Source organism: Megalobrama amblycephala, linkage group LG9 (genome assembly GCF_018812025.1).
Source record: "Megalobrama amblycephala isolate DHTTF-2021 linkage group LG9, ASM1881202v1, whole genome shotgun sequence".
NCBI classification, from domain to species: Eukaryota; Metazoa; Chordata; class Actinopteri; order Cypriniformes; family Xenocyprididae; genus Megalobrama; species Megalobrama amblycephala.
In genome coordinates this window covers 22,061,027-22,087,622 of record NC_063052.1, presented here as the reverse complement: position 1 = coordinate 22,087,622, position 26,596 = coordinate 22,061,027, and the positions used below count along the sequence as shown (strand labels likewise).

Here is a 26,596-nt window from a genome sequence, read left to right as displayed (position 1 = left end):
TTTTCTTCATATTCATGGCTGGATATACATCTTTATTCCCTCTGCACATCTAGTTGACTTATTTTGAATATTTTTATGTTGCTTATTGCTTATTACAGCACAACTATCAGGCTTGTATATCTACTGATTTATTAAAATAGTATAAGGAACACCTTTAGTGCTACAAATGCTAATACCTGAAATCAGTAGATTGAAATGATACATTCATGTGCCGCAAGTGTCTATAATCAATGACAGATTTCCGAATGTTTCTCATTTAAGGACTATTTGGTTGTAAAAGTCATTGCTTCATCAGTCTTAGCTTTTGTTACAGAAAATCAAATTGAACTGGGATGTATCGCGATGCCGTGGATGGACTGATAGTTGTGTTGAACTGGTTTTATGAAGTCTTTTGTGAATCCAAACCAAAGTTAATCACTTATTTCTCCCTCTCTTTCTCTATGTCAAGTTAAAGACTTTATCACTGCCGTGCAGCAACATGCTGCAAACACTTTTCTATGGGTGTGTTCTGATTTAAACCAGTTTTTATGCTGTTGCTTAGTTCAAATCTAGACTAATTATGTTCATTGTGGTTTGAACATCGAGATGTGTGGTAACAAACACTGTAAGACTCATGGTCGATAGAAAAACGAATAGGCCTGTTGTGTGTTTTTATGTCAGCTGGTCGGTTGATCATACTGTGTTTCCATCTCATTCTCTGTTCATTGAATACTTTTGGTAATGTCTTGATTTTCTTATGTAAACAGTAGTAAAATGCTTTTACAACAATCAACAGTCTTTAAATGGAATGGTTTTTAAAGATGCTTTTTTTTCTCTTGTGCATTTAAAAAAAACACCAAATGGCATCTTATTTGAGAAAGTTGTTCTTTTTTTTCAAATGATTTCAAGATAACAGCAGATCGTAAATCATTGGCAAATGAAAGTGCACTGGATTGTCTATATAAATATCATTTAGAAAGGTTATTGGTTTGTCTTATTTCAACCATCAATAATACTCTTTCAAGCACTCGAAGAGAGGCTATTTAAGTATTTATATACTATTATAGTATTAATATTTTTTGAAAATATTTAAATTTTCATATTAAACTAAAATTAAAGTTTATTTCTATATAGTTTTATTTTTATTGCCAGGACTCCCTGGTAGAAGAGAGTGTATCTCAATGGGATCTTCCTGGTTAAATAAAATAAAAGTCATTTATTACTTCAACTTATTTCAGTCATTTCAAATCACCTTTACAGTCTTGCTTTGTAATAACAAGTGTATAATACTTAATCAAAGGTCTAAAAAAAATGGCCTATGTTTAGAAATTATTTTACTGTTTTTTTTTTTTTTTTTCCAGTCTCGTGAGCTTTCATATCCCAAATCCCATCTGTTTCCCAAGCATGCTGTTTGACAATCATAACTGCATTGATTATGAGCAGCAGCATCTTAGATTATAAAACTTGCTGTGAGTAAAGAAAGTACTGGCTTTGTTAGAAACTTCCGACTATTGTACAAAATAGTTATTACTAGAAACCACAGTAAGACGACAATTTCAAGATATCCCGGTACACCTTTAACCTCTCCATATACACCAACCATCACTCGCTATGCACGGAAGCTGTCAAGCACTGCGAATAGATAGACAGCTCCTTTTATCCAATGAGAGACGAGAACTGATGGCCTGCACCCAATGGCTGTATAGTGGGCGGGGCCACAAGCCTCCAGCGCACCAGCGGAGGAGGTGTTCCTGGCGGCCATTTTTGATGCGAGAAGTGATTGTTTGGCGAATAGAAATAATAGGAAATAAAAATATTGCGTGAAAAGTTGGGGAATTGTGGCGGAACTGAAGGGGATATTAAGAGGGAAAGTGAAACTCAGGAAAATCAGGTAAAACATCCTCACAACGTGGGAGCGTCACTTCAATTACGTGCTGCTTTTTTTTCCCTTTCCAATTTGTATCCCAGCCAGAAAAAAAAAAAAAAGCTCGAGCCGGTCGCGTTCACTACAGGCTCGCGAGCTGCTTGCTGGAATTGAGCTTTCTAACTCCTCTAAAGTGATAATATTATCGCATCACTGTCTCGTCATGTAGAAAAAGTAGTGTTCATGCGAATTAAGTTGGATAAGAGCTTATAAAAGAAGCCACATGCATGGAAAGACAGTGGCAGTCTCTGGTTTCATATTGCTGAAATATTATTTAGTACCATTTAAAACCGAGCTTGCTCTGAATGAGCTGTTATCACCAGGACTGTGAGATCTGGGGGTTTAGGTTTACTTTAAGCTGTTAACATATCTGATGGAGGCTCAGCTCGCGAACTGCCAGCTGTTGTGTTTGCACGCGCTACATTGTTGCGAGAACTCGATGGATGCGCGCGACTGTGTCAGAGAATTATGATTGACGTGCAGCCGTCATCTTCTCTGTTTGTACTTTAAATGATGATCAGGACTGCTGCTAAATGAATGACACGTTTCTGTACATTATTAGATTTCTGCTTCAGTCACACTTGTAATAACTAGTCATTATGGAAGTGCATGGATGCATGAAATAATGTCTGTCTTCATTGTGGGAAATGAAGCTGATGCATCTTGCTCAGCTAGCTGTGTTTGGACGGTGATCACTGTAGTTAGAAATCTGTCTGATAAAATGAATGCTTCATTTTGATTTCTGCTGTTTTATGATTTAATTTGGCATATTTGTACTGACAGTGTTGTCTAATTTGTGTTATACCTTTCAAGAATGTATTTGACTAGTAAATCAGATGGGTTTTTTTTACTGTCCATGACCAAAAGCAGGTTAAAGTCACCTTTAAATCAAAATTGGCAATTTCTTTTTTAAAAGGATATTGCAATGTTTATTATTAAATGATTTATCTGTGCACTATTATTATCATTGTTTAATCATTGTCCCTTCCCTTTCATCTTATAACATCTCTTCTCTGATGATGTTTACTGGTGCGAGGACGGGACAACCTGTCACTCACATAAGATCACATCAATCAATTTCCAAATGGAAATTATTTTTTCTTGTTCGAGAAGCCGTTTCACACAGTTGTTCATCATAATAAGAAAGACTACCACAACTTGTGTAGCTAGCCTTGGCAGTGCAGTACCAAAAAGATTTGTGTAAATGCTGATGAATAATGTAAAAAAAAGGGCAGAAAGAAGCCTTTGAAAGGGCAGAAAGAAGCTATTTAATCATTTATACATGTTGGCTTCAAAATATACTTCTTGCTGTCATGTGCCTTTACATCAGGACTTTTTTTATTTACTGAAGAAACATAAGCAACAACCCTCATATGGTCTTTAATTTGCAATCTCAGCTTCTTGATTGATCTTTAATTTAAAAAGGTTTCCAAGTATTGTGTACTCATAAGGGCTTTTCACACTTGAAATAGTTAACCCTGGGTCATTCTAAACCCTGGGTAAACGGAATCCTAGGTTATCTTGCTTCACATTTCACACTGCTCATTAATTTACTTGGGTCATTTCACACTGTACAAGTTTGGCCCCGCAATGCGGGCTTAACACCGCAAAACCGGTGCTAACCCTGCTCCAGTTTTTCACACTTGAAATAGTTAACCCTGGGTCATTGTAAACCCCAGGTAAATGGAATCTACGGCTTTCTTGCTTCACGTTTCACACTGCTTTACCCAGTTTAATATTTATAAACTGATATTTCACACTGTACATTCCTAAACCCTGGGTTGACTTCCTTATTTGCATATTTGTGGTGTAAAAGCTGTGCTAAACCTGCTCCAGAGCAGGGTTTCATAACCCCAGGTAAAAAGCGGTACCAGCCCTTCATCTAAATTACAAGTGTGAACGTTCCTTTACCCAGGGTTAAAAGCGGTGTTTAGAACGACAGTAACCCACGGTAGGCACAGTGTGAAAAGCCCTATAGAACCTTAAGGGGTTCCCATCATTGGTTCATTTTTAATGGATTTAGTTTGATAATAATTTTTTAATATTTTTTTTTAAATTTTAATTAAATGTTATGTATTAAACAACTCAAACATATTTTATCTCTATAAAAAAAAAAATGAAATAACCTGTTAAACATGAAAATATTTTGCAATTATTAGAGACACTTTTCCTTTTGGCATAAAGGGTTCTTTAAAATTGTTTCAAAAACCCCATTGAACCTTTTTTTTTTTTTTTTTTTTTTAAGTACACACTGTTTGTGTTGAACAAAATCCTTGAGCTTTCTGAATCTAATAAACATGGATTACATGTCGGCATCATTGGAAGTCTCTACTATGTGAGATGTGTGAAGAATAGATTAATGCATTCTCTAAATTTAGGCTGAGAAGATCGCACCTCTTTATGTTTCACACCGGCATACTTGTTGTGAGCATCCCAATGCATGCTTTGAGTGTGCAAGTATATATATTTGACTAGATATGCCAGTCTACACGAATGATAAACAAATGATTTATTACTATATCTATTTACTTGATACAAATGCAACTGGATCTAAACTCGATGGTTCAGATTTTATTTTATTATGGAGATGTTTGAAGACACATCTGTACAATTATGGCAAACTCTCCAGTATAATAAGGGCTTAGTTGTCTCATGTAGATAAGCAGAACTGGCAAATTGCCCTTTGCGTTGGAGGTATTATTTTATTAAAATTAGCAACATGTGTAGCACATTTGCATAGAATGCTTTTTGGATGGTGTAGGTGAAAAGGTGGAGTGTGTCATTTATTCAGCGTTAAAATATTTTCTCCTGTTTATTCCAGTTTAATGTGCGGAAACAACTCTGTAATTGTAAGCAATTCATAGGTTGACTTCCAAAGAGAGTGTAAACACTGTGGCTCTGTGGCGCTCTCTAAACATTGACAACATTTTATCTCATCCAATGACATGGGTTGGACATTGACAACTATTTGCAAAAACTTGCACCGAAGACTATTATTTATTACTAAGTCATTTCTGCCATGCTATTATATTATTCTCTACCTAAAACCCTGTATTTTTTTTATACAACCGATAATAATATTATATCTATAATCGTATTCTTATTTGCACTTCTGGTTAGATAAAAACAATAAAGTTGTGTCTAATCTAATCAAATCTAACAATTTTTTTTCCCATGCAGGTTTATTATTATGGTGTAATAATACCATATTAGCATAAAACCCTGCCCCAAATGGCAAATAAAAACAGACTTTGTTTGATGTGCTTTACATATAAAATAAGTATGGTTTTCACTGCAGCTTATTGACAAGTAAAATACACCACTGGGTTCAGTCTTACAGCTGGTCCCATAATTACTAAAGGTAAAAAGATTTGCATTTTTGCATTCACACCAAACCTGTCCAGCCTTCCCTACAGAAACCACAAGATTCGATTTGTGTTTTTGTAATGACGTCTCTGTGCCATTACAGTGATTACACTAATAGTTCAGGGAAAAACATGTAATTATAAAATAGGCCATCCATCTAAAAGGCTTGTGCTCTTTATTTGGACATATAGCTTTGAAGCACATTATAATGTGTCTTGTTTCTTACAAATCCAGTCCTTGGTAAGGGACAATGGAGGGCTCCAGACAAAATTTTGGCCACATTGGCCAACCGATAAGAGTAGCTTTCTGTTGCAAACAGCAAACGAAACAAAAGCGGAATGAAACCGCGCAGCTCAAACTAGTAGCGCAGTTTTGTTCTGCTTTGTTTCGCTTGCGTTTATCAGCTCGTTTACCATTTATCAGCTCGGACCAAAAATAGACAGTGCAGCACAAGCTCAGAACAGGTTTACTTGCGGGCCTATCTCGATCACGTGACACTGTTATTTCACAGCTCTGGGAGATCGAGTGTAATTATCCAGTACAATTTTAGAAGGCTTTTTTATTGTAGTAATGGTAAATGTAACCATGGTATTGTGGCAGGAGTAGTCGAATGTTTTTACATTATTCATTTTAGGGTTTGTACATCCTTTTGAGAGTGAAATTAAAGGACTTTAAGGACTTTTAAGTGCTTCACACTTTTCACAGCACTTTAAAGCTCTAAATGGTGCATTTAATATGAGTAGAATATTTACATTATTCTCTTTAAAATTATAGTTTTTTTTTTTTTTTTTTTTTTGCATGTTACTGTTGTTAATAAAAGTTAATGTTATCTACATCTGAACCCGAGCTCAGTGCTTTACCGTCAAATGTGCATTTCCAAGAAATAAACATATAATATTATTAATTTCCCCAAAAACTGCTCTCAAATGTTAGCCTGGAGCCCTGCTGTGCCAGATGATTTCATAAGCACCATGAATGAAGTGCTCAGTGCTCATTTTCTCTTCCATTTCTTTCAGTAGAAGAAGGCATGAAGAAAACATCATAGTCAGGAAGTCATGGCTGATAAAAGAAAACTTCAAGGTAATGATAACAGACTTTTTCTGGGCCATATATGTTTAATGGTCTTCTTGGAAGATATCTGTGTGCAGCTTAGTTTGAGGAGAATGCTACATGAATAGCTTACATTATTTAGCATTATCTGCTGTATCAACCCCACATGTGCATGTGTTGTTTCTGAGAATGTGGCCTGGTCTCACCTCATCCCATCATGTACTGAAGGTTTGCTTCTCTCTCCTTAGGCGAAATAGACAGATGTTTGAAAAAGGTTGCAGAAGGGGTAGAGCAGTTTGAGGACATTTGGAAAAAGGTAAGAAACGACTAGAGCACTTTTTTAAGCTCATTATATTTTTAAAGCTCATTATATCATGTAATTATATTTTAGGTGCCTTCTTTCTGTTTTAAGAATAGTATTTTACAATAGATTGTCACATGAACAGATCCAAATGTAGTAAACATATATATGGCTGATTAATGCATAAATGCACTACCATTGAAAAGTTTGGGGTCAGTAAAACCTTTTAAAATAATTTTTTTTTTTTTAGCAAGGACACACAAATTTAAACAAAATGACAGTAAAGACATTTATAATTTCAAATAAATGCTGTTCTTTAGAACTTTCTATTCATCAAAGAATGGAAAAAAAAAACATTAAGCAGCACAACTGTTTTCAGTGTTCATAATAATTAGAAATGTTTCTTGAGTAGCAAATCAGCATATTAGAATGATTTCTGAAGGATCATGGGACACTGAAAACTGGAGTAATGATGCTGAAAATTCAGCTTTATATCACAATAGATTACAATTTAAAATATTTAAAGAGAAAACTGTTATTTGTAATTCTAACAATATTTCACAATATTACTGCTTTTACTGTATTTTTAATCAAATAGCCTTGGTGAGCATAAGAGACATTTTTAAAAATCTTATCAACCCCAAATTTTTGAATAGTAGTGTATATTATATAATATGAAAATGTTGTGAAATAACAAATGTACAGTAGTAATGCTATGTTTACATCCCTGTGGCCACTTTTGAAAAGAAAAGAAAGTCAAATCAAACAGCAAAGCAGATTTGCTAACTAATTCACACCCACAACAACATCCTTGCTCAACATTTACATTAAACCACACTGAACAATCTCAATCTCCCACAATGAACAAATGTAATTATCAATGAAATATAAGACGTTCTGAATATGAAGAGTTTTTAAGGAAGTACACCTAGTTTATTGTGCAGCTTTTCATTTCTTTTTTATGCTCAGGGATGTGATTGCGCACTATATCTCTTTGTGGTTCATCTTGGTAAGTGTGGGCAGCAGGATGATGTGTGTGTTCAGAGAGATAATGTGTGTGTGACACACCTTGTCTTCTGGTCTGGTTTAAAAAAAAATGACAAAAAAAAAAACCAAGATTTACCCCTGGTTTCACAGACAAGGCTTAAGCTAGTCCTAGACTAAATTGCATGTTTGAACTGAAAGCAACTTGTACTGACATATCATAAAATATGTCCATGCCATTGTTTTGTCTCAAGATGTACACCAGCAATGTTTTTTTCTAGTGAACATTTATAAAAGCTACTTAAATATCCTAATTAAACTAAGGCCTAATCCTGGCTTTGGCTAAGCCCTGTCTGTGAAACCGGGCCATAATGTCTTTTCACAATATAAACAAGTGTACCGATGGGTAAATGATCACATTAAATTGAAATTTGTTCTGCTCATGCTTCTTGAGTGAGGCCCAGTGTATAGAATATGCAATGCATAAAATAAAAATTCAGTTCTTTCCAGAGTTTTCAACATATTATTGAAATTTACAATCACCTTCTTATGATTCAAGCCGAGTAGAATCCGTTTAAATTAACTTATAAATAATTCATATGTTTGCAATTTTTGTCTTCTTTCAGCTCCACAATGCAGCCAACGCCAACCAAAAAGAAAAATATGAGTCTGACCTCAAAAAAGAGATTAAAAAATTACAGGTGAGAATTTTTGTTAGATCACAAACTGCACTTTTTGGCCATATGTGGATCAATTGAATTATTGAAAGATTGAACTGCTTTTCCTTTCATTTGTAAAACACTGGCTTGTCTTACTGCTCATGGTGTGTTTATCTTTATTGGTAACCATAAGGACAAGCGCTACCCACGCCAAGGGTCATGTATGTGCGCGTCCTCTGTGCTTGGCGGCACAGGACGAGTCAGGCATGCTTGATTTCAGGTGTCCAGCTCAATTTTCTTTCATTCTTTCTTTCTGCATGCTCTTTCTATTTCTGTCTGCATTGGTTCTGCAGCGCCTTCGTGACCAGATTAAGACATGGGTCGCCTCCAATGAGATCAAAGACAAAAGACAGCTAGTAGAGAATCGCAAACTCATTGAGACGGTAAGTAGATGTCTGTTTAAATCTAACAGAAAGACTTGATACTAATAAATAATGCCAGATTTAATATGCTTTGAACAATTTAAATCAGATTTATTGGATTGAAGTACATTAGCAATGTTTTCCGTAAGGTGAAACCTTTGAGATGTGAACTTTAAGACCTTTTTGTAAGTCAGTTACTTACTATTTAATATAATGTAAATAATAAATCCAAATAAGACCAATAAATCCAAATTCTGAAACAAAATACGTAGAAAAGTGCTCAACTTTGGCACACGGTAAAACAAAATGTGGTACTTTTGACTGTGATTTATGAGTTTTTGTTTTTCACAGCAAATGGAGCGGTTTAAGATTGTGGAACGGGAAACCAAAACAAAAGCATACTCTAAAGAGGGACTCGGCCTTGCTCAAAAAGTCGATCCTGCACAGAAAGAGAAAGAAGAGGTCGGGCAGTGGCTAACGGTAAGAACGGCAGTGTGAAGCACTCGGATTAAAGTCAATGTGAATTGTGTAATGTGGAAAAGTAGGATGGACCTTGATTTTTTTTTTTTTTTTCTTTTCCCTTTTGCCTAACATGCACCAATAAATTATTCACAATAAGACAAGAAATGTGCATTAAAAAAGTAAATAGGATTCGTTTTTGATTTCATGTTGACTTGACAAAAATTCCTGTCATTCTTAAAAGGATTTGTGTCGACTCAATATGATGAAACATTAGGATCATTTTAGATGCCAAACGCCTTGTCTTTAATGTAGATGATAGTAGGCGGCTGCTGTCAGGGGAGGAGTGAAAAAAAAAAGAGCAGCTGAACTCCCACTTCTTGTAGTGGTCCAGCATCTACTGTATATACGCAAAGGCAAATATCGTGATCGCATTTTTGGTTGCCAGTGAAGTGGATGTATTTGATAATTGCTTTTACATGAAGATTGATATGATAAACAAGTAATCCATTGTATTTATTATTAAATTCTAGTACAATCTGCATCTTTTCCATCCATTTTTAGTTTAATAAGACATGAATTCGGCAGTATGTTAAAGTATGTTCTGAACTGTGACGTCAGTTAAAGTGCGGTTACATTAGCGAAATTTCACAGGCAAAAAAAATCCATTGTTAATAGTGTAGCTATGTATACTTTCAAACCAAGCAGCTTTCAAATTCAAACATTCCTGTTGAGAAATATGTGTAGATAAATCTTTCACACTTGCTTGAAATCCCTGATCGTGTGGATTTCTATTGAAATGTCTCGATTTCACCTGTGAAAATTCGTCGAACAGTGGTAGTTGTGACCTTAAGTCATTTTCCAGATTAATTTTGTCATTGGAAAGCCACTGTAGCACATGGTTCTGAAAGCTGCATCCATCTCACTGTCGTGAGCGTATTTTGGCAAACAATAGGATGAAGTTACACAGCTTTTTAAACTGCCATGTACCAGAGTATTCTGCAAAAAAACATGCACATCTCTACTGTTGCATCATTTACTGATGTCATCTACTTCTGCTTTGTACCTTGGATCAACTAGAACACGATAGACACGTTGAACATGCAAGTGGATCAGTTTGAGAGCGAGGTTGAATCGCTTTCTGTCCAGACCAGGAAAAAGAAAGGAGATAAAGAGGTCAGTTACATTTCTTCCTGCATTCTTTATTCTCATCCTTTTCATCTTTTGCAATGCAGCTGTTTGATGTGGGATTGTCTAGCCTAATAATTACATTTCTGGGCTGGAAACAAAGATTTTTGGTTCAAACCCAGAAATGGATGATCCATGACTGATTCCCTTTGTGTTAAGTGTCTTAAACAATATACTTATTGGGTGATTGGCCCTTTGGATAAAAGTGTTAGCTAAATGACAAATTAATTAGTGATTATTGATGCCAAGGATATTTATTGTGTACTTCACCACTCAAATTTCAGTTTTGTTTTTCTTTTTTTTACTTTTTCACTTTAAAAAAAAGAAAAAATAATAATGCAAAAAAATCAGGGGGGGTGTGATGCGATGTATGATGCAGGATATAGGAGTAGCGTAAGCTCAGATGGCGCTCGCGGTTTAAACAAATAGAGCTGGCCAACAAACTCAAGCTCCTCTTCTCTTATTTCGAAATCCTTCGACATTTCTCTTTAAAATTTCTTGTTGTAGACTTCTAATTCATGTTTCATTTTGCTCTATCCTCTGCGCATCGGGTCTGAGGTCACTCTTCCGCCGCAAATCAATGTGTATAGCATGTGCCAGAAGCTAGTTATTTTACTTTAAAAAGTTTTAAATATGGACCCTCCCTGGAGCCTTATGGATTATTTTTTATGATGGATGGATGGATGCATTTTTTTGGGCTTCAAAACCCACACCCCGTTCACTACCATTATAAAGCTCGGAAGAGCCAGGATATATTTTAATATAACTCCGATTGTGTTCGTCTGAAAGAAGATAGTGATATACATCTAAAATGGCTTGAAAGTGAGTAAATCATGGGACGTTTTTGGGTGAACTATCCCTTTAAAGTGACTGCCCATTCACATCAGAATTATTTTTTCCCATGCTGTGACCTCAGAAGCAGGATCGGATCGAGGAACTGAAACGAATGATTGAGAGGCACCGGTATCACATCCGCATGCTGGAAACCATCCTTCGAATGCTGGACAATGACTCAATACAGGTGGATGCCATCCGCAAGATTAAAGATGACGTTGAGTACTACCTTGATTCCTCTCAGGATCCTGACTTTGAGGAAAATGAGTTCATCTATGATGACCTTGATTTAGAGGAAATTCGTAAGTGTTTGGTGCACATGTCAGAATTCTATCGTTGTTTTTTTTTTCTTAAATTGTAACTTTTTTTCTCTTTTTCCTTCCTGTAGCCCAGCCACTAGGTACCACATCTCCACAAGGTCACACAGAGGACGAGATCTTCCAGCACTCCAGTTCCACACCAACCTCCACAACGTCATCTTCTCCCATACCTCCCTCTCCGGCTACTTGCACTACGGTGAGCAGCAGACCTAAAGTTTAATCAGAGCTTGGGATGCACAATATATCAGCACCATTCTGGTTATTGACCAGTATTAGAGTTTTTTTTTTTTTTTTTTTAATGTTTTTGGTATTGGCATGGCATTATGTATTGATATTGGATATTTAATTGTGCATGCTCATTTCTACAGATTTTTACAATTTTATTACCTTTATAATTTTATTACCTTGTTATCTAAAATTCGCAAAAAAAATTGTTAAATGTAATTTTTAGCAAGCAGAGCAACAAATCTGCTTACCAGCAGACAAATCTATCCAATAGAAGTTTATGCAAGTTATCATGAAAATGTATTTGATTCTCATATTTCCTGAAAATAAGGCACATTTAATGTACAGGACTCCGATTTGTTGATGGACATTTTTCTTAACTTCTAAAACACTTGAAATTGCTTATTTTGGGATAAATTATTTTCACTGTGAATGACGTAGATGTGGATTGATATGAATGTAGTAAAAAGCAATTCAGTAATTTGTTTGGTTTGTTTTTGTTCTATGTCATGTTCTCTTCATTTGTGCTGTTGAGAATTCGGAAGATGATAAGAAAAGAGGTCGCTCGACAGACAGTGAAATCTGTCAGGTGAGAAAAGATATGCAAAATCACTGTTCTAAAAGCCTTATGCTCCTTTCAATTTTTGGCCTGACACTGAATTCAGAAATCATTTTGTCATTTTGTTGCAGTCTCCTATCAAGAATGGAAATCCATCTTCATCTCTATCCTCCTCTTCCTCACTGTCATCCTCATCCTCATCCTCGGGAGCCTCTTCAAACTCTTTAATCTCCATGGCTACTGTCGCCAGCAGTGGAAGCTCGGCATTAGGTGGCAGCAGCCTCTTGGGCAACATGGGCGGCCCCCTCCAGAACTCTGGCAGCTATAGTTCAGCAACACAGCAACAAACACAACAATCCCAACAACAGCAGCACCAGCCCAAAAACGCAGTCTCCTCCCACACTAGCACCAACTCTGCCTCCTCCAACAACAGTATCTTGCTCCCAACATCCAGCTCCACATCGCCACCCAACACCAGCACATCGTGCCCCCTGATGCCCAGCTCACAGAGCCAGCCTTCATTGGGAACGGGTCTTTCCTCCAGTCTGGGCCTGGGGAAGGGTATGTCGGTGACGAGTACCACGAACCAGATGCCCGGTCTGGTCCTTTCAGGGATGCCGGCGTCCTTGAGCGTGACTGGGTTTTTGAGCGGATCCACCCCGGCGCCTTACGCGCAAGCGGCCGCTTCAGGTTGCATAGGCAGCGGACTGTCGGCATCGATTGGAACGAATATTAGCAGTACAAACTCCAGTGGAGTCATAACCTCAGTGGGGACTAACGGAAGTCTAGGCTCCACAAGCCTCTTGGGCTCAGGGTCTGGTGTTTTGGGTCTTGGGTCTACACAGTCTGCTGTGGAGCCTTTACCTCTGGTGGCTCCCAGCCCTGTGGGAGGCACACTGACCTCAGGGAGCAGTGTGGGAGTTATCGGAAGCAACGGAGGTTCCTCTGGGACAGGAAATGCAGTGGGAAGTGCCGCGCTACCACGGCCACCTAGTGGACCGAAACAAAACGGTGGTTCAAGTGAGTGCAAGATAACTGCCTAATTAGGAAAAAAGTAATCAATTTGTACTAAAGCAGTATTGTATTATAATAAGACACTAAAATATTTATAGTAAATAAAATTTTGTTCACACTTGAATATCCCCACACCTTTCAGGTTATAGTGCTGTGGTAGCAGACAGCACGTCAGACTCCGCCCTCAACAGTGCCAGCCAATCACAGAACAGCCAATCCTCATCCTTAAATTCCTCAACAAATCAGCCGTGAGTACTAGCTTGCGTACAACACTTTTAACCAGTTAGCATTGCCCTGGCAACCACCTACAACACCCTAGCATTGTGACACCTTTTTTTGTAAGGTTAATATTCGATTAATAGACAACAAAGACAAATAATGTTCAGTAATATTAAAGATTTACGCTGGATAATGAACTTTGTAACATTGACATTGTTATTGAACTGAATTGAATCAACATCGAACTGATTTGAGCTGAATAATGACACTATTGTCTTCTGTAGAGCTGCTTTACAGATTAAGTTGAATTTGTTTCTTAACTGATGAATTTTATAACGTTAACACTTTTTTCCTGCTTATTAATGTAAATCTGCTTTGAAACAATCTGTATAAAGTTCTATATTTAAAAAAAAGAGCAAACGCCATTTTTCAGCTAATGTACAAATCTAAAGGAGAATAACATGGTAAAGCCTGCATTAAAACTGGATATCACTACTTTCCTGGAGAAAAAAAAAAACTTCTGAATTTGCACATTTGTGTTATTCCCCATTAAATCAATTTTCTAAATGCTTTTCTCCCTCCTGTCAAAACAGTAAGGACAGTGGGTCCAGCCTTCTGGGGTCGATGACACTGCCGCCCAGCTCGCCCTCACCATCGTACAGTGAGAATAAACCATGCGGTGGCAGCCTGCTGAACGGCCCCCACTCATACACACAGGCTGCCGACACCATCAAGGTCAGTCACACAACATTAGCATATACTCAGCAACATTGTGTGTCATTGCAGCACACTACACCTGTTTGATGTGTGGGTCTGAAGGCGAAGTCTGCATTGCTGTTGCCCAATAGTGCTCTGCAAATTTGACTTCATGGGGTGTTTTGCCAAACTGAGATTAGATGAGGAACAGGCAGAGAAATTACTTTTTAATTATTGCTCAACCCCTGAATGCTACAAAACGTTTAGATAAAATAAAAGGTTGACCGTTCTACCTTTCAGAAGTTTCTTGAAAGAAACAAATACTTCTATTCCGCAGGGATGCATTAAATTGATCAAAAATGACTGTAAAGTAATTTATCATAATGCTACACAAGATTTCTACTCAAATAAATGCTGTTCTTTTAAACTTTCTATTCAAAGGCTCCTGAAAAAAAAAAATCAGCAACACATCTGTTTTCAACATTGATAATAATAAGAAATGTTTCTTGTGCACCAGATCAGCATATTAGAATTATTTCTGAAGGATCATGTGACACTGAAGACTGGAGTAATCATGCTGAAAATTCAGCTTTGCCATTACAGGAATAAATCACATTTTAAAATATTTCAAAATTGAATTATTTTAAATTGTAATAATATTTCAGTGTCACGGTTTTTTGATCAAATAAATTCAGCCTTAGTGTGCACAAGAGACTTCATACCGACCTCAAATGATTGAACAATAGTGTACATTAGGGTTGTCTGTTAAGTACTGTTGAGCAGATTCTTAAAGGCCTCTGATTGGCCATTGTGTTCACACACTCAATAGATATGTCTGTGATTGGCTACAATCCCTAATGACGGATCCGCTGATAGGCGCCTGGTTTCAAACACTCCCGTATGTATCTGTACAAGTGCTCAGTGAAGAGCATCAAAGATATATTTACAACATGTTTTTGAAGCATTGATCATTGTAGCCAATCACAGACATAACTGTTGAGCGTGTGAACACAATGGCCAATCAGAGGTTTAATAATCCACTCAACAGCGTTCAAAAATGCTAGGGGGAGATGCTGGTATCCTCACATTTTTTATATTTCTGTACTGACTTGGTACCGAAGTCGGTACTTTTGACAACCCTAGTGTACGTTATAATAAATTAATGACATTTATAATTTTATTCATACTGAACATTGCAACCAAAATCTAATAATAGTAATATAATATACTGATGAGCCAAAACATTATGACCAGTCCCAGGTGAAGCGAATATCATTGAACTTGATCATCTCTGAACAAGGGCACATATTAAGGTCTGGGTAGATTAGATGGTAAGCAAACACTTAGTTCTCGCAATTGTTCAAGAAATGGGCAGGAATAAAGAGCTGAGCGACTTTGACAAGGGCTAAATTGTTATGGCAATGCGACTGGGTCAGAGTATCTCTGAAACGACTTGTGGGATGCTCCCGGTCAGCAGTGGTGAGAATTTACCAAGAGTGACCCGAGGAGGAACAAACCACAAACCAACGACAGGGTGTTGGGTGCCCAAGGCTCATTGATGCATGAGGGCAACGAAGGCTATCCCGTCTGGTCCAAGCCAACAGAGGGTCTACACAAATTTTAATGATGGTTATGAGAGGAATGTGTTACAACACAAAGTGCATCACACTCTGCTGCATAGCCACAGACCAATCAGAGTGTCTGATGACCGCTGTCCACCATTGAAAGAGCAATGGGCACTCGAGTGTCGAAACTGGACCTTGGAGCAGTGGAAGATGGACACGTAGTACCATAAGTCCTGTTTTCTTTTACATCACATGGACGGTCGCGTGTGCGCCGTTTACCTGAGGAAGTGATAGCACCAGGATGCACTGAGAGACCACAAAAAGCCAGTGGAGGGAGTGTGATACTCTGGCCAATGTTCTGCTGGGAAACCCCGGGTCCTGCCATTCATGTTAATGTATAATTTATGAAACTTTATAATTTGTCATTTATTATGCATGTATGAATTTTGTCTCTTTTGACACAAAGTTTCCATGTTTCTATGCACAACCTTCTTGGTTTTCAGTGAAATTGTTCATCATTCCTAATTATTTGCCCATGGCACTGTTTTGAGAACATGCTAGATCACTAGAGTCAGCTTCTACTGGTCGTTTTGACCAATGCATTTTTCCCCTTTGCATTCACTCTCTTCAGCCTCAGGAGCCACTGAGCTCTCAAAAGTCGATAGCAGAGAGGGTCGCCCAGGGCTCAGGGTTAGAAGGAGAGCTGTCTGCACTACATATCTCTAGTGGTAAGTATCAGCAAGTACTCATTACTCTTAGGTAATCTTGCCCTGTTCTCTATGTTGTTGGTTCAATTCTTTCTCTCACCCTCTTCCAGCTTCTCAATCTGCTCTGTCAGAGGTAAGCATCCCCCTTCGTTGGGCGTGTGTCCACTGGGCCCCGTCCCCCTCTCCAAAGAGCAACTCTACCAGCAAGCCATGCAGGAGTCTGCCTGGACGCACATGCCTCACCCGTCCGACTCTGAGAGGATCAGGTGAGTGCACACACAAATACGATTTTTTTTAGCATTCACTGATTCTGACAGGTGACTACACGCATGCCTCAAAGTCTAGGGAATTCCTGGAACCTTGTACTCCAATGTGACCATGTTTTGCATCAGTTTGTCATCATTTCTTTTTCTTTTATTCAATTCTACAAAATCTAATGTAACTTTATGATATTTTGAGGCATTGCAGAATGAAAAATATTTGTTAAACAGCCATAGTACTCAAAACAGAATAAGTAAATCAAAAAATGAAATAAATGAATATTTTAATGTACCTGTTCATTTGATAATATTCTGTGAAAACACAAAATATTTAATAAAATCTGCTTTCATATCTAACACTTCATTTATTTATTTATTTTTTTTTAAAAGTAAAATATATATATATTTCTACATGTCATTTTAAATAGTAACATGTCTGATGCAGCCACATTGGCTCATTCTATGATTTAATTATTATAAAAAAGGCATTTAATTTGAAACATTATTTGATTGATTTTACCAAAATGTTCCTATTGATACACTTACTTATTTTATTATTTTTTTTATTTGTATTAATTATTATTTAGCATTTATGTATTTATTTTAAAAAGTAGGTAGGTACATCAAAGTTACGTTCAATTAAAAAAAAAAATTATATTTATATTTTTTATATTATATTTATATTTATATATTTATGTTATTATTTATTGATTTAACTAAATCTAAGAAATAAATTAAATAGCTATTTTTAAGTGCTAATTTTTTTAATTGCTTAATTTTGCTTAATACTATCCTATCCATTTTCAGTTGATCAGTATTGTTTGACTTGCAAACTTGTTTTGATTTAATACTCACTGATCATTTTTGAAGTAATCATCTCCTTTTTTTTTTTTTGGACACACAGGCAGTACCTGATGAGGAACCCCTGCCCAACACTGCCTTTTCACCACCAGGTGCCACCTCCTCACTCTGACACTGTGGAGTTCTACCAGAGACTGTCTACAGAGACCCTCTTCTTCATCTTTTACTACTTAGAGGTGTGTGTGTGTCTGCGCATTTGTAGTTAATGCCCTCAGCGAAGCCCCAGTAAATGCAAATAGGTTGTTTTGTCCTTCACTAAGCACATATGGCTTGCATTTGATTGATAGATGGAGGTTCTATTGATCTCTGAGTGGGATTTCAGGATTACGGTCAGATTACAGCCCCTTTTTATTGGCGTGTTTCTGGTAAATGACAAATTGTTCCTTTCCACTCCCTAGGGTACAAAAGCGCAGTATCTAGCAGCCAAGGCCTTGAAAAAACAGTCGTGGAGGTTCCACACAAAGTACATGATGTGGTTCCAGAGGCATGAGGAGCCCAAGACCATCACTGATGAGTTTGAGCAAGTGAGTCACACTATAACAATTGCTGCATTCTGATTCTGGGGCCCTGGTCAACTTTTTATCATATTTTGGCCAAGAACTGCTTACTTGGACAGGGATACGCCTGACCAGTATGTTGACTTCAGTTCATTTTATGTACTAATTTGGGGCGAGTAAACAGATTGTTGTATTTCTGATTTCTGGTTTATTAACAGTGTTGTCTTATACTGCTGTTCAAAAGAAAATAAATTCTAAAGAAATTAATACTTTTATTCAGCATGGACACATTAATGCTAGGGTAGGCAATGTTTTTCATAAACACTTTTTGTTATACTGGTTGAAACTCTCTTCGCATCCTGATAGCAATTAATAACAGAAGTGGTCTAAATATTATACATGTATCTTCTGTGAAAGTTTCAGGATCAAACAATTAATTGCATTTAATCTATTCATCAAAGTGTACTGTTTTGTCAAGCATAAGACGTTTTTTATTATTATTAAATCTTACTGACCCCAAACTTTTAAACAGTAGTGTATATGTGAATACAGTGCTGGGTAGATTACTTACAAACTGTAGTCAGTTACTGATTTTAAATTAATTGATGAAAATTTTAATTGTAATTAGCAATGTAATTTATATTACCTAAATCTTTTGGGTAATATAATCTTACTACTTTTTGATTACTCTTGGATTACTTTTGATCTAACTCATTTATCACATTGATTTGAATATAACAATCTTGTACCATATTAATATAAAAATACAAAGAGAAAGAAAATATATTCCATTTTTGTTATCAACAACACGCAGTGCATTAAACATCAAAGTTTCGCAAACTTGGGATGGTAAAGGAACTGCAGGGGGTTCGTAATCTGATAAAGCAAATAATTAAAAAAAATTAAAAATAAAAATGTAAATTTTAAATAAATTAATGATTTAAAAATAAAAACAATCAAAATTAAACACTTTAACACAAAAAGATATGACCATTAACCAACATCAGAGAACAGAGAACATGCAACTAGGGCTGCACAACAATGAATCGCGATTAATCGTTTGCAAAATAAAAGTCTGTGTTTACGTAATAAATGTGTGTGTTCTGTGTATAATAATTATGTATATATAAATAAATACACACACATACATATGTATATTTAAGAAAAATGTTATATTTCTATATAAAATATTTATATTTATATATAATATAAAATATATTTAAATATATTTATTTATTTATACATGCATATATTTCTTAAATTTATACATGTATGTGTGTGTATTTATATATACATAATTATTATACATAGAACACACACATTTATTACGTAAACACAGACTTTTATTTTGCAAATGATTAATCATGATTAATCGTTGTGCAGCCCTACATGCAACTGTGTTGTTAAATTATTGACATTTATTATTAACTTAAAATCTTAAAATCCCTGCATTACATGCCTTTAAAAAAGATATACAGTAGTAAACATGGTTAACTGACTCGCTGATAATTAATTGTGTTCATCGGGATAATTAAAAATAATAATTAAAATGTGCGTATGTAACTTTCTGAATGTATAAACATGGTAGGCTTTTTTGGAATGAAATATATAAAAGATAGAAAAGATTAATTGGGGAGAGTCAATAAATCATGAACAATTTACTGCCATTGTGTGAATATGTATTTATGTAATCAGTAACTGTAATCTGATTATGAGCATTTTAAAACATGATCTAATTACAAGTACTTAATTTTGGAATCTTACTACCCAGCATTGTGTGAATATAACCCAAAAAAGAATAATATGTATGTAATTTTTCTATCTTTCTTCAGGGAACATATATTTACTTTGACTATGAGAAGTGGGGCCAGAGGAAAAAGGAAGGATTTACATTTGAGTACAGGTACCTCGAGGACCGGGACCTGCAATGACGGATGGTCAACTAGAACGGAGGACTACTGTCGACATTCCGAACTGAATCAACACACACATGTACTCTCTCTTTCATTCACTGGGGAGGAGACCCAGATGCACACGCGAGGCTGTTTTACGTCTCGCTGGTGCATAATGCATCTGGAGCCCCTCCCACTCTTTACAATCATCTCGCCCACCAGCCGTGTTCTTTGTGACTCCGCCCTCTCATTCAATCAGACTTAACGCTGGTAACTCACCCCTTTCTGAGAACTTTATGGAGCATTTTTGCACCAAAGAAGAAGTTGAATAAACTTTCACCCTATCGGCAAAATGACAATAAACACAAATCAGTGTGGATTAATTATTTAGCCATGGCTAATTGTGTAAAACACTGAAGTTCTGCTATGATATTGATAAGCTAAAGCCAAACTAATCCAAGTCCTCTGAGCTACAGCTGTGTCATTCAGCAAATGATTCGTTTAAAAGAAAACATCAGCAATTAAATTTTTAGGCACAGCAGTTTTCTTGCATATCTGTCCAACAAAGCCATAACAACTGCTTTTTTCTTTTAGGAAGCTTGATTTTTTTTTTTTTTTTTTTTGGGTAGCTACACCCCTGCCTAGTTGGCTCTGATCAAAGCACAGGTATTAATTCATACAGATAAGTTTGTAAGTATATGTCCCAAACTCAAATATCAATATTCATAATCGTTCTATCACTGTGGCACCAAATAATGAGTCTGAATGAGTTTCTTGCCAGCTCAAGCACACTATTTTTGTTTGTAGACAACAAACAGGAGACCAAGTACACGTCACAGATCAGGTTTGTGACTCTCATCAGTGATTATACAGAGGGTGTCTTTGGACTCAGAAAGGGAATAACGAATATGTTCATTTACTAGGGTAAATGTACTTCTCCAGCTGAAATTTGCTGTGAATTTTTGAAAGCGACAGGCTTTTTAGTAGACTCGCATGTCTTACAGATTTCATTAAAACTTCATGGTTTCATTTCACAGTGGCACTCATAAATGTTCTAGCATTTTATGGCATTTTGTTCCCCTTATTTGTTTGTGCTGTATAAATTAGCAACCACAGAAATAATTTAATAAGAAAACATGCTGTAGAGAGGAATGTCATTTTTAAATTTCTTTACAATTCAGCAAGAATGGGGCATTAAATACCCAACCTTACTAAATGCCCACGCACACAACCTTGTTTTTATTGTAACGTTTATCTTTCTTGATGAGCGTGTGGAAGAGAGCAGAAATGTGAATTATAAATATATATATTTTTTCCTAACTGGAAAAGTGTTGTACAGAACATTTGTTCTCCTTCTGTTGACCCCCCCTCCCCCCAAATCATTTAAAGAGCATGGAAAATTACACTTGCAAAGTGGACTGGAGTAAAAAAACAAAACAAAAAAAGCATTGCAATGAAAGCAAAGACTGTAAAATATAAATAAAATAATTACTTTTCAGAAAAAGGACGTCTGGGTTTTCATCATCGCCGAGAATCTGTTTGAAATTACATTGTTCTCATGAGACTGTTTCCAGTAACGTAATATATTGACTGCCTTGTGAAGAAATTGATTATCATTTTAATTTAGTCCCATTTTAATAGTTATTTCCAGTCCTCAGATTTGATTAGCTGCTGATGTACAGTCCCAGCAGCCCTAGGATTTTTTTTACTGTTTGTTTCACTTTGCTTGTCTTTTTTTCAGGATGGAAGCGAAGTGAGGGACGGGTTTTTGAAAACAGAGCATCTGTGTTTTCTCTTGGTTTGTGATCGCTCACAGTTTCTTGCTAGTAAGGAAATGGAGCTGAAGCTGTAACACTTTAGAGCGCAGATGGGAAAATCTCTGCCACTCCACTCCACTCATACACTGTTCTAGACTGGCTTTTGGTATGTATGTGCATTGCTTGGTGGTCTTTGGTTCATAAAAATGGCAAGTTGTTGGTTTAGTGATTAATGGAATAATTTTCAATGCTATGTCTTAATTACCAAAAAGCTTGTAGTCAATGTTCTGTTTGTTACTTTATTACTGTACTGTTCCAAAAGTTTGGGGCCAGAAAGGTTGTTCTTTGTTGAAAGAAATTTACACTTTTATTCACCAAAGATGCATTACATTTATCTAAAGCGGCAGTGAAGTCATTAATGTTTCAAAAGATTTAGATTTCACATAAATGCTGTTCTTTTAAGCTTTCTATTCACCAAAGAGTCCTGAAAAAAAGATCACAGTTTACACAAAAAGGGATAGTTCACCCAAAAATGGTAATTCTATTATAATTTACTCACCCTCAAGTTGTTCCAAACTTGTATGAGTTTTTCTTCTGCTGAACACAAAAGAAGATATTTTGATGAATATGGGTAACCAAAGAGTTGATGGGCCCTAATGACTTCCACAGTATTTTTTTTTTCCTACTATGAAAGTCAGTGGGGCCCATCAACTCTTTGGTTACCCATTTTCATCAAAATATCTTCCTTTGTGTTCAGCAGAAGAAAGAAATTCATACAGGTTTGGAACAACTTGAGGGTGAGTAAATGATGACACAATTATCTCTCTTTCTTTAAGAAGCACAACTGTTTAAAATTGTGAAAATATTTCACAGTATTACTGTTTTTACTGTATTTTTGATCAAATAAATGCAGCTCTAGTGAGCATAGCAAACTTTTGAACCACAGTGGTACACATTTAAGTAATTCACTTTAGGATGTACAGTGCCCCCTACTGTACAGCTAGCCATATTCGCTAGCTTTTGATGCAAGGTGATTTTTCGTGGATGTATGAAGTGAATATAATCCAGTCCAATGCACTCATCATTTTCATTTTGAACAGTAAACCTGATGTTTTATTTCAGACCTAACTAAAGTTTTTGTTGAATTTACTTCAAAAGTTTCCTGTCTGTCTTAAAGGTGCTAAAGAGGATGTTTTGTTTTATACATTTTTGCAATATTACTTGAAACTGTCTTTACTAACTGATAAAAGACTATTTATTAGGTGCACTGAAAGGAATAATATTAATATACATCATCTGTGCACGAGGTAGGGCCTTAAAAACATCAGCCAATCGTTTACGCGATCATCACGTAAACGATTGGCCCTCTGGCTTGTCAATCACTGCCGTGACGTTCCTTGTGAGAGACGAGCGCGGCTGCGCGCTCCAGTAACTTTCCACACTCCACAGGCGCCGCATGCAATGTTTTTGTCAGGAGACAGGAGTAACAACTGCAGATTATGAGTTACCTGCGGTGAGTCCGACATAATGAATCCAAAAACCACGACACAGCGAGTGCCGGTGGTAAACACTCGTGTTCCAATACACGTGCACGAGTTTTGGGAGGCGTTCCTTTGAAGTGAGCTGTGAAGGAGGGGGGCTGTTCTTACACATGCGCTCATTTCAAAAACTCAGTAACAGTCTTTGGATTCTCAGTCGACGAAAAAATCCTCTCTATCACCTTTAAATGCTTGGTTTAGTATTTTGGGTAACACTTCAGTTTAGGGTCCAATTCTCCCTATTAATTAGTTGCATTAGCATTATTAGCATGCATATTACTAGGATATTGGCTGTTTATTAGTACTTATAAACAGTTTTGGGTAGATTACTTACAAATTGTAATCGGTTACTGATTCCAAATTACATGATGATAACTGCAGTTAGTAACCTAACCCATTACATTACACATTTAAGGTAATATAATCTGACTACTTTTGGATTACTTTTAAATTACTTTTCACCTAACTAATTTATCACATTGATTTGAATAGGATAATCTTGTACCATATTGATATAAAAATATGAAGAAAAAGAAAATATATTCCATTTTTTGATATCAACAACATGAAGTGCATTAAATATTACATTACATCAGGGTTTCACAGACTGGGGTTTGTGAGTTTTATTAAAAGCTATTAAGTTATTAAATCATAAAAATGTAAAATAAATCATAAAAGGGAGAATTGATGAATTATGAATAATTTCCTGCCATTGTGAGAATAACAAGTAATCATGTAATCAATAAAAAAGTAACTGTAGTCTGATTACGTAATCCATATTACATGTAATCAGTTACTACCCAGCACTGCTTATAAATCGCATATTAATGCCTAATTCTGCATGACCATATTTTGCATCCCTTGATCCTACCAGATATCTAAACTTAACTACCTTACTAACTATTAATAAGCAGTAATTATGAGTTTATTGAAGCAAACGTTGATGGTAATAGTTAGATAATAGTGAATTGGACCCTAAACTTATATGAAGCCACTTTTACATCGTTAAGAGTGGCTTAGAAGTCGGAGCGCTTTTGTGTGCCAGTGTTCGCTGATATTATTCATTGTGTAAGAGACATACCCTAATGCATTGACATCATATTGCCTCTTAACAAAACCTCCAAACTTTTTTTATGCTTTGGTGTTTTAACTACTCTAACAAAACGCCATCCTAGAACTTGTCCCACACCTGAACCTGTTTTTCACATTTTTCATCTGTTCACGCATGTGTGAGCGTGTGATTCCGTGTTTTCGTGTGATTATTTTTGTGTGCGGCTCTGTGACGCATTTGGTTTGGGCCAGCGGCTGCAGGACTGTTTGAGTCATCTGGCTGTGTGAGCGAGCGCGTTTGTGTGTGCGAAGCTACGAACACTTCTGGCAGGTTCACTACCATGAAGCTCCCACAGTGACAAGACTGACCCTACCATTGCCTCCAGCAACACAGGGAGTCATTGTCATGCCCCAAATACAAACATTTACTCTCACGTCACTGCAGATCGCAATGCTCATACCCCAATGTCCTAAAGTGTGTTTCCTTCAGACTGCGGTATGATACTTAAGAACAATGCTGTCTTCTCCAGAACGCCTCCTGAAACCATCTTGTGTTTTCCACAATCTGAGATAACCAATGCCAGCTTTTGAAGACCTCATATGTATGTAACATGGCGTCTCGGCTACTTCTATACAAGTGTGAGGGGTAACATTCACTTTAAGCCAAGTGACTTAACCCTCATATGGTCTTTGGGGGCTTTTTGACCCGCAAATGATGTTTGCTCACATTAAAAAAAATGTTCTGCTTGTCCAAACGGCATGAGACTTTGAACGGTGGTTAACACTTTTAAGATCTACAAATTAAAAAAAAAAATTGGAATGATATTTTGTTTTTATGTTAAGGTGATGATACACTGGGCAACTTTTTGAGCAATGTTGCCCGGCAATTTTGCTAAGCCATATTGCTAGAGCACTTTCCCATTGAGAATGGACAACAAAATTCAATCTAAAGTATCTAGATAGAAATTTGTTGTCCATTCTCAATAGGAAAGTGCCTAAGCAATATCGCTCGGCAAAATTGCCCGGCAACATTGCTCAAAACGTTGCTCCATGTATCATCACCTTTAGTGATGATACACTCATGGTCTTTGGGGTCTCCAGAGACCCCAGGCAACAAAATGTAATTTTGTAACAATTTTTTTTTTTATTTTATTTTTTTAATGTAATTTTACTCTGTGTATTAATGTTTTCACTCAACATCTGTGCAGTTTTTGGAGGGTTTATCATATCTTTTAAATTTCTATAAATAAATAAATAAATCCATTTTTGAAAAGTAAAAAATCCATTTTTGACTGGTAAAAGTGATAGTTTTTTTACTTTTAAAACTGCATTTTCCAAAAGATGTCAAAAAACTTACACTAAACCATGTCAATTATCCATGTTATCCCCATGAATGAAAGTTAGAAATGTGGGCCTTTTATGAAGTGAATTTTACATAAAAAGCTGTTTTTGCATAAAAACCTATTTTAAAATATTAAAATATTTTTTACATTTATTTATATAATTTTAAAAGATATCACAAATCCTCCAAAAACTGCACAAATGTTGAGTTTAATAAACAGAGTAAAATTACATTTGTTTTTAAAAAATATATTATATTGTTACAAAATTACATTTTGTTGCCTGGGGTCTCTGGAAACCCCAAAGACCATGAGTGTAGCCCGAGCGAAGACCGCACAAGGGTTAAAGGAACTCATTCTGATTCAGTCACAAACAGCATTCAAGTAAATGAATCACTCTTAGTAAACAGAGAAAGAGAAAATTTTTGATTTCATTTTATTTTCAACACTTTGCTCACCGTTTTGCAGTATGTAGTCCTGTGTGGTGTGTGACTGGATTTTTTTTTTTTAAAGTACAAATATTCAGCATATGCATTCTTATTTTCTATTTTTGCCAGAAGAATAATTTGACCGTACACTGAATAATAATAAGAAACGTTATTATAGAATTATTATTAGGTATTGTCTTCTTTTGAATAGGCCTAATAACAATAATAATTAAAAATGTCATATTTCACCCTCAAATAAAAGATACAGTTTGTGATATAATAATGTAATTATTTATTAGACACCACTCACCCCCAATTATGTTCTTATTCCCATTCTTCCCAATAGTTGTTCTCATGACTTTGTTAATATGATGTCTTTTTACCATTTCTCAATTAGTGTAATTTACAGTAAAAACAAAAAACAAACAAAAAAAAACACTAAACTGTCCAAATTAAATGATTTGACAAATACTAGATTTTTGTATAAATAATTTACAATTAT

At 36.0% G+C, this 26,596-nt stretch overlaps 1 protein-coding gene across 1 annotated transcript; it reads left to right on the top strand.

The window, feature by feature from the left end:
* Nucleotides 1-1,691: 1,691 nt before the first annotated feature.
* cnot3b (CCR4-NOT transcription complex, subunit 3b) lies at nt 1,692-21,485 on the top strand. Its single transcript, XM_048202112.1, is given in 19 exon segments — nt 1,692-1,870; nt 6,286-6,349; nt 6,568-6,635; nt 8,231-8,305; nt 8,617-8,706; nt 9,037-9,165; nt 10,225-10,320; nt 11,249-11,468; nt 11,555-11,682; nt 12,247-12,300; nt 12,402-13,290; nt 13,427-13,532; nt 14,097-14,238; nt 16,396-16,512; nt 16,572-16,608; nt 16,611-16,737; nt 17,636-17,768; nt 17,991-18,116; nt 19,922-21,485. Coding segments are annotated over 18 exon segments (2,661 nt in total). The 5' UTR covers nt 1,692-1,870; nt 6,286-6,324; the 3' UTR covers nt 20,021-21,485.
* Nucleotides 21,486-26,596: the final 5,111 nt, after the last annotated feature.